Source organism: Cyprinodon tularosa, unplaced genomic scaffold (assembly GCF_016077235.1).
Source record: "Cyprinodon tularosa strain WSP-4 unplaced genomic scaffold, ASM1607723v1 ctg60, whole genome shotgun sequence".
NCBI lineage: Eukaryota > Metazoa > Chordata > Actinopteri > Cyprinodontiformes > Cyprinodontidae > Cyprinodon > Cyprinodon tularosa.
This window is the reverse complement of record NW_024039341.1, coordinates 1017709-1030784: the sequence shown is the minus strand read 5'-3', so window position 1 is coordinate 1030784 and position 13076 is coordinate 1017709. Positions and strand designations below refer to the sequence as shown.

The 13076-nt window shown below is 38.2% G+C and overlaps 1 protein-coding gene across 1 annotated transcript; it reads right to left on the bottom strand.

Annotated features, from left to right (window-relative positions):
• Nucleotides 1-6930: 6930 nt before the first annotated feature.
• Nucleotides 6931-12667, bottom strand: rps19 (ribosomal protein S19). Its single transcript, XM_038307164.1, has 6 exons — nt 12586-12667; nt 11595-11665; nt 11235-11335; nt 10897-11080; nt 8021-8075; nt 6931-6987 (listed from the first exon to the last, which is right to left on the bottom strand). Exons 2-6 carry the CDS (start codon nt 11663-11665, stop codon nt 6958-6960), a joined length of 441 nt encoding a protein of 146 aa, XP_038163092.1. The 5' UTR covers nt 12586-12667; the 3' UTR covers nt 6931-6957.
• Between the last annotated feature and the right edge of the window lie 409 nt (nt 12668-13076).

Here is a 13076-nt window from a genome sequence, read left to right as displayed (position 1 = left end):
ACTTTTAAGCTTTTGTGCTTGCACACACCCAAGAAAAAAAAAATATAGGCTTTGCACATAAACACATGCACACATTGCACACTGTGCAATTGAGACACTTGGGTTGGCTGAGCAGACAGCATCTGTTCTGCACCCCATCATCCTCCCTTTGTACCCCACCCTCTGTGACAGGTGGAGAGGATTCTGACTCAAAAGCTAAGCAGCCACACACTGATGTCACTGACACACACACCCTCGTGCAAACACACCTGCTGGGGGCTGTGCAACAGCGCCCTGTGGTGCCAGGCAGGCTGAGCGGCAAGTCGCATGTTTAGACCACCTGCTCTCAGGCCAAACAGGACGAGGAATTAGAGCTGACAGCACACAGACGAACAGCAACACACATGTAGAAGACAGATGTACATATCACCCTTTGTCAAGTCTTTCTTCTAAACACTAAAAGGAAACACCATCCATCTATCAGCTGCTATTAAACAGCAGCAGAGGGATGTGTGACCCTGACTTCTGTCCAGGCAGCGGTTGGTTGAAGGTCTCATATAGAGAATATGCAGCTGAAGTCAGCCAATCACATGACACCCGTGACTTCTGTCCCTTGGACGGCAAAACAAACCACTAAGGCCAGGGATCGGCAACCAAAACTTGGAAGTCTTATATATGCCTAGAATGGCAACACAGGCTTTAAGTATATTATCCCACTATAGGAAAGGACTATGTGGGCTAAAATATAGCAGCATGAGGTGTACACTCTCACTTCGCGCCGCTTCACTGCGAGGTTTAAGTTTTTGTTGGATTGATGAAATGATAGAAACACGATAAAGGAATCTTTCTATGGTGGATGTGTTTCTCTTGGGAGGAGCTGATTGAGTCATGAGGAACCAAGCAGGAACTGACATCCATCGGAGCAGAGCTCTCTAACCCTGAAATCCCACATCCTTTTTAGGATTTGGGGAAAAAATGGAAGCAAGTTCACATGCCTGCATCAGAGCGCTACCTGTTTGATCTGTGGATTGTTTTCCATCCTTGCAACCAAACTAGCAGCAGTAGTGGAGTTTGGAGATGCAATTCACTTCTTAAATCTATCTTTGTGCTCCTCTAATTTATCCAGAAGTTCTGCAATCGCACTTTTTCTCTTACTCCCAAGTTGGAGGCCGGCTGTATATTTAGCTTTGCATCCCTGGAAATGCCTTTCCAAATTTTTATTTTTATCTTTTGACAACCTCTTATTATAAAGCAAAAATGCAGGCAATCCTTCTGCAGTGATAATGATAGCAAATGATTCTGTCCATTCTCTGAATCCTCTTTTCTCATCAGCTATCTTCCTTCTTTTTTGGGGGGGATTCATGGTCCGAGACATACCTGCAGCTTTGTTTGCCTAGCACCACGCCATGGTGGTGCAAGTTATGACCTCTGATCTCTATGGCTATGATGCAAATTATTGTTTAAATTTAATTATACAAATGGTTACAGCATTGGACAACATACGTATTTTTTCTTTGTCCTCCTGCACACCATATTAAAACAAACAAAAAAGAATAATCGATTTCTGTCAATTTTTGAAAAATCTCCAGGGAGCCGTAAGGGGGGACGCCAAAGAGCCGCGGGTTGCCAACCACTGCACTAAGCCATAGAACATGACAAAGAGCTATTGCAGTTTTTCTCTATATTACATTGAAACCATCAACAAAAAACACAATAATCTTGGATCTAGCATAATAGTGTACCAACCAACAAGGAAGAACGGACGGGATCTCCTTTTATGGCTTCCCAAAAGACCCAGAAGGGCGAGCCAGATGGGTGGCTGCCATGAAAAGACACAGTAACCAATGCCAAATTATTGTTGCAGAGATTGTTTTTATTTTTTTTATTTAGGCAGATGTGGAAATAGCCTCCAACGTTAGTCAGAAACAAGTGGAGAGTTTTATCTTTTAACAGGTATGCAGGGTTTTGCCCAGTGTACAGTATTAGAAGCCTAGCGGCCGACACGCTTTCCTTGGCCTATAATGCCATGATGAGCGTCATCTTATATATCAAATTTGTCGATGTTTGAGAATGACATAAAACTGTGAGAAATGCTCTGGTCCAAGAGAAAACCTCTTTGTCTGCATGGTTAACACACCAGCTGTATACACTATGTCCACTATGTTCCCCTTCTAGTGGGACGATGCAGCGTTCTCTCTGTTTTGGTGTACAAAAAAAAAGAAATAGCTGTCTAAACTTTTATAAGCCTTAGTGCTTTTCTTAAAAGTTAAGTTTGGGTATTAAGCAAATAATTGCACAAGTCGTAGATGACAAGTTAGCAAGCAAATGATAGGGATCCTGCAATGCAACAAGAGAACTTTTGGCAATGTTTTATCTCCCCATTTAAATGTTCATTATATTAAGAGTATGATGGGTTGGCAGATTCTCCACTCATTTTAATTTACATCTCTGCAGTAAATATTTTTATTTTTTTGTATATTTTTCCACACGAAGGTGGTTTTATGCCATCCAGCACAGCGGCGTAAACAGACCATGGTCATGTGCTTGCACATCTTCTATAAACATATCTGAAACATTTCAAACATGTTAAAGTGTTGTTGAAGCAACCCTACAATTTATTATTTTAAAGGGATGACAGTAAGTTCAGGGCTGACTTGTCTTTTTTTCCTTTTTTTAGAAAAGTAGAAAAAAAAGCTTCATCCTGGATGTCATTCAGTTTAGATTCTGGTATTTTTTCACTTCTCTGGACTCTTGATTTCCAAATAAAATGCAGATTTTACTTTCATCTACAGGTAGAAATTAGGGTCACTGAGCAGTCATCTCTTTTCTACTTAGCTGAGGAGCATTCTGATGTATCCAGCTCTATAGTGGCTTAATACAAGTTGTTTTAACAGTTTTCTGCTTTTGGATGTAATTCTTGAAACTCCACTTACAGCCATATCATACAACAGATCTCCCCTAAATTCTTAGGTTTCCCCATTGCTTGCGTCTTCACTGCTTCCTTCCTCCACAGGACTTTTCAGCTTTAACAACCACCTTATTCATCAATTATCTTTTGCAGCTAGCTTTCCTTCAAAAGATGTAAGCTACCGTTTTCTCGATAGCATAAAAATCATAGCGCTTCTCCATGAGGGTCAGGTGGAGATATATTTGTAAAATGTTATTGAATAAATGTTTAATTGGTTTGTATTTAATTGTTCTGATGAAGAAAATTCTGCATTTGTTAGCTGTGAGCAATTATCAGATTTAAGAGACATATTAAAGCAACAGTATGTTTCAGTTTTTTAAACCTGTGCTTTTCAATTGCCTGAAGACCTTAGGACCCACTATCCTCCATGTTTTAAGTATTTCCCTGCCTCCACACACCTGCCTTAAATAAATAGGTGATTACCAGGCCCCTGCAGCCCAAGGTGGCTGTTGAGGAATGCAATCATTTGATGCAGGTGTGCTGGAGCAGAGACCCATCTAAATCCTGCAGGACTTTGGGTCCTAATGATAAGCTGGAAGCCACAGTTTTAATACTCATTAACACATTGCTCAGGTAGTTTCATTTTACTTCTGTATAAATACAAAACTTAAAATCAGAATAAATAAAAAATTATTGGGGTAATGTAGGAGTAATTGCTAAATCATTTTGTATATTTAATCTAGGCAAATTTCCCATAACAGTCCATAATATTGCAGGGTTTTTAAGAGAAGGTTATCAATTATCTGAAACAACTTTAACCTCACTGAACACCGGAGCGAACAAGGGCAACCCGTTTGCAGGCAGCATCAAAAACACTGTGTGGGGTCTCAAGATTAGATTAACCCATCTCAACAAATGCCTTAAGATAGAAAATTAGGCAACGGAAAATTAGTTTATGATTTAAAAAAATATATAGTTTCAGAGAATAAAACAATGCAGATTACAAGAAAACATTGCATCTATCCCCTTACAGGAATGCAGTCATCTTTACTGAGCGGGCTGCATCTGCATTCCCCCACTGCTCTGTTGATTCAAAGTGACAGGGCTCTGGGAATGCTGGGAAAACTTTCTGGGGAATGTCATGTCTTCTGAGAAAACATGCCATAGGGCACGAAGCTGTGGGCTGACAATGTGTGTAGGCTGTCCTGATAGCGGTTCTATTTGGAGAGGCTTGTGCAACAGCAAGGCATTTCCTAGTTATCTCCTGCTTCCAGCCCTGAGGTGGTGAGAGGCAAGTCTGCATCCACTCCTGGCGTGATCAGGCTCAGAACTGCCAAAGACCTGACTGAGAGAGAAGGTGCAGCCACCCCCGTAGCGGCACAGGGGCCCCGACCATCCACTTGAGTGTGCATTTGTTAAATGTGGTAATTGCTGAGCAGCAAATAAAGCCTGCTGATAATGACAGATGGTGCACAAACAAGTTGACTGACTGCAGAGAAAATTGCCTGGGAAGAAGGTATATACACAGCACCTATATCTAGATAAAATACATTTACATACATTGAGAGAAAGGAAAATATGAATCGGGTGTTGAAATTCCACACATCTCTATCCTGCAGTTTAGGACATGTTGCTTCATCTCTCGCCTCAAAATTACAGGTTAGAGGGAAAAAGCACAATCCAAGGGGGGTTGAGGGCTGGATTGGGTAGGAAGCAGTGATGGGTTCAGGTGTTTAGAAACAGCTGTTCTTCAAATAAAAACAGCAGGGAGTGGGCAGATGGAGAACTGAGAGAAGGAAAGATTGAAGGATGAGGGAGCTTGGATAGCAGCATGAAGACTACAGTCAGAGAGAGGTGCAAAATAATTGGAGACTGTATGACTGAATGGAAAAAAGGCAGCTGTACACTCATTCCAGTGGGACGGCACACAATGCACTGCGTACTGTACACACATTGATAGAGAAGCTGACAGAGAGGGAAACACTGACGCTGTCAACAGACAATATCATTTTAACAGTGGAGTCACAATTCATTGGCTAACAGAGGGTGGGTGGTGAGGCTGAGTGATGTCAACAGATCGTGTCTAAGAGCTCACATACTAACAAAATATCACCTGGACAAGTATGTATGCAAAAATAATATTGCACAACCACCCTATTGATTCTGAGTAATATATCTAGAAACAATATTCCCATTTATGTAACCCTGATAATTTCAATTGATGTTAGAATGTTGAAATGGCTTTCAAGCAATTCCTCAAAGACTGACCGCTTCTTAAGAAAATATATTCTTTACACTGATGAATTGTCCTTCGGGACAAAGTATTTTCTAATTGAACACCTCTTGTTCTCTATCAATAGTAATACAGAAATAACAAGGAATCATGAGTAAAGACTTCACATCTGTCCAGCAGATGGTTACTAAATGCTTTAGGTGAGCCATAAGAGCATCATTTAGAACTTCTGCTAGTTTTATTCATACAAAACTGAAGATGGCATAGGGAAGGAAAAACAGAGGAAGTGCACAAGATGCAGGGAGAATCCCTAACCCACCAACGGTGAAATCATGTAGACACTCTTTCAATTTCAAGTGGCACAAGAGGCAAAGTTACTCAAGGTCTACTTAGGATTTGTCTCCATAGCCGGAAAGATCCTCACCCCCTTAAAGCTCAGTGAAGCAGTTAGAAATTTTTAGGAGCACTTTTTGCTTCCCTCTACAGACCAATGTTATGAAGGCGATTTCATTTTCCAGTGGTAGCCATTCACAGCCCAACGTACCAATACCTGCTCAAATGACCGTTAACTGAACCTGATTGGTTAATTAACCGACCTAAATCCTATAGAGTATCATCAGGGGGGAAATGTGAATCAGACAATGCAGATGGACTAAATGCTCCTCACCAATCCCCTACATGCAAATCTTGTTTATGCATTTCATGAAAAAATTAAGAACCAACCATTATTTGAATGCCTTTGCTATAAAACACGTGTTAAATATAGGCTCACGTATGAGTGGCGAAAGTAGTGTTGATACATTTTAGTTTTAATTCAATTTTACAAGCAAAGGTCATCAAAAATAAAGAGAATCCTTAATTTTTAACTACATTCATATTTGAAAAAGGATTCTGCCTTTTCTTAGATGCGTATTTTTCGATTCTCCCAACACCTAAGGTTGTTGGAGGGGCTTTAGGTCATAATGAGCCAATCTAAAAAGCTCTCAATTTCATTTCCACCAGTGGGGAGACTGGAGGCTTAAGAGGAACAGCTTTACATTTGGAACAAATGGATGAATCTCAGGCCAAGATGATTCATATTCTGCAGGCTTTGGCACCCTCTGCAGGATTTTAGACACTCATCTTAATTGAGACTCCGGCTCACAGACTGAAGCTTCAAATAGCAGTACAGACAGCCTTCTAAAACGAACCCATAATGACAATAACTGAGCAAGAACACCAAGTTTAAAGAAAGTAGAATCCCCTTAATGCTACAGGAATTTTCCAATCTAGTTTGAACTTAATGTTTTAAAAGATTTACTAAATAACCACAAAACATTTGTAAAATACAAGTTTCTACATTTAGTTTCTTTGTTCCTCTATTAAACAAGTTAGATAATTTGGCCTCTAGGTGGCAGTGTGGTCCCCTATATGTCTGACTTATAAACCAAGCATGCAGCCACTGAATATCTGATAATCTGCCATTATTTTGTCTAAAACATTTGTCCATTGTGGGATGACATATCTAAAGGGTGGGGAAACTGCAATGAAAGAACAAAATGGCAATAATGGAGCATAGATTTATCAAAGATGATGCCAGATATCACTCCTGGCTATCCCAACTCAGAATTGGACCTGTTACTAATCCTTCCATCACTTCTTTGGTTTCAATAATAAGTTTCCTGTTTCCTTAAATATTTCCATTAGCACCCCAATCAGATTTGAACATCAAGGTTAATTGTTGACAAAAGAAAAAAAAAAGCTTTAGAGCAGACTCAGGAGATTCAAAATTTTCTCATATGCTCTCAAACAAAAAACAAATGCAGACCAATTTTGCCTTTATCCAAAAACAGGTTTATTAAACAGATTTCTTGTTTGCAGCTGCAACCTGTGGAGAAGAAGACAATACATTAGTATATAAGAATAAATGGGGCTATTAAATAAATTAACTTTGTTGTCTTTTACAGCTTTTCAGTAGAATGGATGAGTTTGGGGAAGTGCGGCGTATGGTTGCTACAAATGGCCATCATTTAATCTTCTCAAACTACAATCCAATCAAACTTCCCATCTGCTTCATCTCCCATTTGTTCATCTTTTATTTCTAATTTCCACCCATTTCAGTTTCTGCAATAGTGTTTCAAACAGAGCTTGAAACACATGGGAGTGACTTACAATCAATTCACAAGGATTTAGGAGGAACAAATCTTGGAAAGCTTGTTCCATCACGGTTGTGGCCAATATAACCATTAATACTAAAACGAAGGACAAAAGAGTTGTTCTGAGGCAATAAGCCAGTAGGAACCAATAATGAGTTATTCAACTTTACTCGTTACAACATCTTGCCAAGTTTAGAGCTGCGGGTAGAAAGGCGGGCCGGGCTCAGGTCTGCTCATCTACATGCTGCTCATTAGTATGGGTAAACAAGGAGACAACTGGTGCCATACGCTAAACTCTCCATGCATGAAATTCCCTCCTCATGTTTACCCCTTTTTACCCTTGGCTTGTCAAAACATTGCTGCCTCTGTTCATTTTTGACAAGGCCCAACTGTGAGTTTCTGTTTTTAAAACGAAGGGCAATGATTCTAATAACATGGTGTAGGATTTTCAGCTGGCAGAGGAAACTCTGCCTCAGGACAAGTGCCTCCAGAAAAGCTTTGCATCTGAAAGTGACATGGGGGGATGGAGACTTCTTGCAGCTGACAATGTACTGCATCGAAGCCAAATAAAACCTGGGATGATTTTTAAGAGCTTAATGACTCAGTTCATCACATAACTCAACCAAGCTCAAAAATCAGGTGGGGATAACGCTAATTGCTTAGGCAATGAGTTGCTTCACGTGTAAAAGTAATTTAATAGAAATTATGAGGAACGCTTCTGGCTTGTCTTTTGGTTTAAAACATTTAATTTCACAAAACACTCACCTGGCCAGCAATTCTGTCTAGGTCTCTTGTTCCCTGGGAGGTCAGCCTTCGGCCACTGGAAAAAAAAATAAAAAAATATTCTTTTTATTTTACAATAAACAGACAAAATTTAACTGATTAAACATTTCACATCAATACAAGTTGTAATCACTGAAAACTTAAATCCTTAGTAGAGGAGTTACAATTATACTTCAAGCTTAATCAAAAATATTACCATCTTTACAGAGTAATTGCACCAACATTGCTAGCTTGATTTTCAGAAGAAAGTAGCATTATTTATTCACCATTTATCAAGAATGTTTACAGTCAGAATGAGATGGGAGCCAGTCAAACCAAAAAGCATCCCATATTTCTCCCATCTAATCTATGTTCCTATTTGCAGGCTCAAATTTAAAGTTACAATTAAAACCCTCCCTTCTTAAAAATATAAGAATTTTAGAAAATGAAGAAAAAAAAAAAAACCAGCATACTTTATAAGTAAATGCAAAGGGAACTTATTTTTAGTCAGTTTAAAATAGGAAAGCTAGTTAATATATACAGCTTACAGGCACCCAGACCTGAAAAAAAAAACAAAAAAAAAAAAAACAAGAAATCCAATTCACTTAGACTCCAACAGGAGTTATGACAACACAAACCCAAACAAATATGTAATGATTAAATTCAAGTCTCAGTATATTCTTGTATTCCTTCTCACACAAATTTGAGCAACATCCTACCAGTCTTTGGAGGTCAATATAGTCGACCCATCATTTATAGCTACAACAGCATCAATCACTGTGGAAAACCTTTCTATAAAATTTAGGTTTGCACTTAAGGGATTTTGATTATTCTATTCCACCAGAAACAGAACTTAAATTCTCTCCTGTTGAGGTCAAGACTGCAGGTCACTCGTACACCAAACTTGCTTCTCGATTCATTTATTTATTTAATTAATTTTCCTTGCAACACTGGAATCCATTCATATTGAAACAGCAATGGGCTCATCTTAAACTGCTCCAAGTAAGGCTACACCAACATAAAGTGGAATAAGGTATCAACTAAAGAAAAGTATAAAGATGAAACTGCCAGAAGCCAACAAAAGATGTATCAGGCATTTTAAGCACTGGCACAGAAAGTTAGGATGAAGGGAGATATTAGAGGTAGACAATTGCAGAAGAGGGGAAAAAGGCCTTTGATTGGACTAACTGACAGATTAGTGTATAACACACAATTCAATTGCACCTAATATTTATGTAGAGTCTAAAACGGACCTGACACAGAGTGGTTTGTTACAGTGTATGCATTTTAAGGGTACTAAGAGCTGTGTTTGCTCGCATGCAAGAAAACTGAAGAAGATCATGCATGCAAGGATATCATGATGGAGATGGTTTCAAATGTAGTCCGTTTTGCAGCTGCTTCATTTGGATGGGACCTCTAACCCACAAAGAGATTTACGGTATACGCTCAAACTCAGTTTTGTCTGGATGGTAGAGTGTATGAGAAGCACCCGAGGTTTTGATAAACGCTCATTCCCTGGATCCACAAGGACTAATGCCAAACATCTGAAGAGCAACAGTTTATAATTCCCCCATACTTTAGTACTTCTAAGATTTACAAAAGCTCTGACCGCTAGAAAAAGGAAGTCGTTTTTTGCAGACTTTGTTTTTTGAAATCCAACAACCCAATTTTCATTACTTGAGTCAAAAAACGAATTACAACCATATTGTTTTAAAACAGGTACGGTGTAAACTTTTTCGAATACAACCAATTCCATTTATTGGGAGTTTAAATATTTTTGGAACCATGCGGTCAAAATAAGACATATTTCAAGCCAACTGTACAGGGAAGATAATCCCTCCATTACCATGTGTGGTAAAGAAGATTTGGGTGCAACTGTAAACAATTTGCACCATGACTAATGATGGGAATTGGCATAACGAAAATCTTAAATTACCCAAAAGGAAAATTTGAGGTAAATAGATAACTTAAGGTTTCTCGTGTGCTAGTATGGAAAAAATAAAAAAATTATTGTAAAAAGAAGAAATTGTCAGCATTAATGCAGAGAATGTTTCCACCACTACTTAGCATGCTTTAATCTGAACTATTAATCCTATGACTAAGTTTGAAATACAAAGATAGCTCGAAAGATTGCACTTAACACGAGGTAGTAACACTGGCCTCTATAGAGACTGATCAATACTTCTAAGGCAAACCAGAGCAGCAGATTCCCCCTTCCCAACTGCATAAAATATGTGTCTGTTTTTTTTTATTCAACTTAATTTCAAGGTTTGCTGGTAATGATCGCAGTCATTCAGGTCATAGTCATTCCAATAAAGTTAAACAATCCACTGGAATTGGTTTCCAAATCGGAAGATGTTTCGCTTCCCCACCCTGGAAGCTTTTTCAATTCAAACGTCAGAATTAGCAATGAGTTAGAAACTTTATATTGCAGCTCAATATTATAGTATAATATTACTAAATTAGCTGAATCACTTATTTCACGATTAATTGTTCCAGCCCTATCAAATGCCACTTAAAAGGTTACGTTTTAGGTCAACAGAGTCAGATTTCAAAGAAATCCTGCAGCACTTTTGAGAACTTGCCTCAGAAACATGTAGTATATTAAGTGCAATCAATTGAAAACTGCATCTAAAAATTTCAACCAGAATCCAAGAAAAAGCTGAATGGTACTCTTTATATAGGAAAGTTAAGACAAGTTCTTCAAATACAAGTATGCATTACCAGCAATCAAAAAATAAATGAAAATGCAAACCATGACGGTGATCACGTAAACTTGTGTTTATACTCAAACAATATTGGATTAAGAGGGGAAAAAAACAGATACGATCAAGATGAAGTAGAGATCCACAATTAAGATGCTGCCTAGCACCACTTACCCATTGGGATCCTTCTCAATCATCTTGAGAAGCTCCAGAGCCTGCAGCACCTTGCGAGCCACATTTTTTGATCCTACACTGTAGTGGGCAGGGCACACGCCATTCCTCTTGCGGCCACCATAGATCTTGGTCATGGAGCCGACACCAGCACCACCTCGGAGATACAGATGGCGAACTGTAGATGCTGCAGAGGAAGAGAAAAAATATTTAGTTAGGTATACCTTTCACTTTCTCAAATAATGGAGCAACCATCAAGATTTAGCACAAAAAATAACATGCAAACATAACATATCATCCTAGGAGACAGTTTAAAGGAAAAAAAAACCCACAACACTTACCAGCTCTGATGTAGAACCAGTTCTCATCACTGGGAGCAAGCTCCTTGTGCTTACCCAGCTTGACAAGGTCAACCCAGTCAGGGACCTTCAGCTTTCCTGACCTGGAAGAAGGAGAAAATATCAGCACTCAATCCATTACTCAAATTCCTAAACAAGTTATGGGAGTAACATTTTTTAGTTTTTGGCAACAACACTCAAGCCAATTCACCAAAACATATTGTCATGGGTGTTAAACTAACACAACCGATGTATGATAACAAGGATATTTTCAAGCAGAATTTATAAACACTAGTCATAGAAATTGATTAATTTAATTCAGTAACAAAAGATAAAGCTCAAAATTAGCAGAAAAATACTGACTTCTTCAGGAAGGCCGCAAGGGCACGGACGAACTCCTGCTGGTTAACGTCTTTCACTGTAACACCAGGCATCTATGAGAGAAAACAGACTATATTAAGTATAAGTACATTAAACAGGGGATTACTAAATGATATTTGTAATTCAAAGATTTAACAACCATTCCTCTTGAAATTACCAATTAAACAACTATGAATATAGGTTAAAACAATATGAAGGTGCCCCATAAATAAACGGATCCAAGCTAAAGATAATGGGGAGAATGCAACAAAAAAGTGGAGAAATGATACCAACGTTACGAACAAAACTAATTAGTAGAGGAAATATAAAACAAATGTTTAAAAGCAGGGTAATCACCACTGCCTCAATTAAAACCTAAGTGCAAATTATAATTGTATCTCATGTTGCTTGCTCCGAAATCAATGCAATAGCATCTTAAGCAATCAAAAGCAGGTACCAGTTTATCATTAGTCACAGGTACGAGCAACTTTAGAGAAAAATGAAAATTTCCACAATTAACGTTACTTTCAAATCCTAGAAAGTACAGACATTCTGTAGCACTATAGCGCCTGGGGAGCTAACAGCTATAGCCGGCATGTTAGCTTAGGTGTCACGCGTTAGCGATAAACTAACATTTTAAGACACCCACAAATAGATTGAAACGCTTGCAGCAAAGCTTTAAACGTTTCTTTAGACAAGCAATAATCCCAACTAAATGTCCCCAAATAGGTGGTAGTGACACTAATTGATATAGTAAAGAACAGCTAACCACGCTAGCAGGCCAGATAAGCCAGCATGGGGCAGTCGTAGCTCCCAAGTTATCACTAAAATATTTTAAAAAAGCGAAGATCAATATCAATTCTTATGTCGCAAAGTTGAAGATGTTGGTCATATGTACATTATGGTCTAGTAGAATGAATCCGAGAGGATATAAGCAGCATCTTAACTATTTATACATATCATAAACGTGCATAAGAGAAATATAGCGCTTTACCTTGCTTGTGGACAGCGGAGGGAAGAGGAAGGTACGGGGTTTCCAACCCGTGTTAAAACGGACAAATCTCTTAATTTCTCGCGAGAACTTAATGCTTCGTTTTTAACGACACAGGATGGTTATGTTGAGAAGATGAAATAAAAAAGTTACTAAATCAACTAGAATTCCAAATAATAATTACTGTAATTAACAATAATAGTTATAAAAAAACAACAACAGTAAAATAATAATATATAGCCTACTTAAATTAATTTAAATGTGATTGACCAAAAGAATATTAGCTTAAAGACAACATTTAACCCAAAAATCACAAGAACAATTTTAGAACAGCAGCAGTGTCTGGGAATTAAAACCAAGTAATAATGAAAATACAATTTAAGGTATGGTAAAAGGCAAAAATAAAAACATAAATTTCAAGTACAGAGCAAGAAACATAATTATTTCCCTTGCCTAGAATGGATTTTAATTCAGTCCATTTTTATCAAATTGCC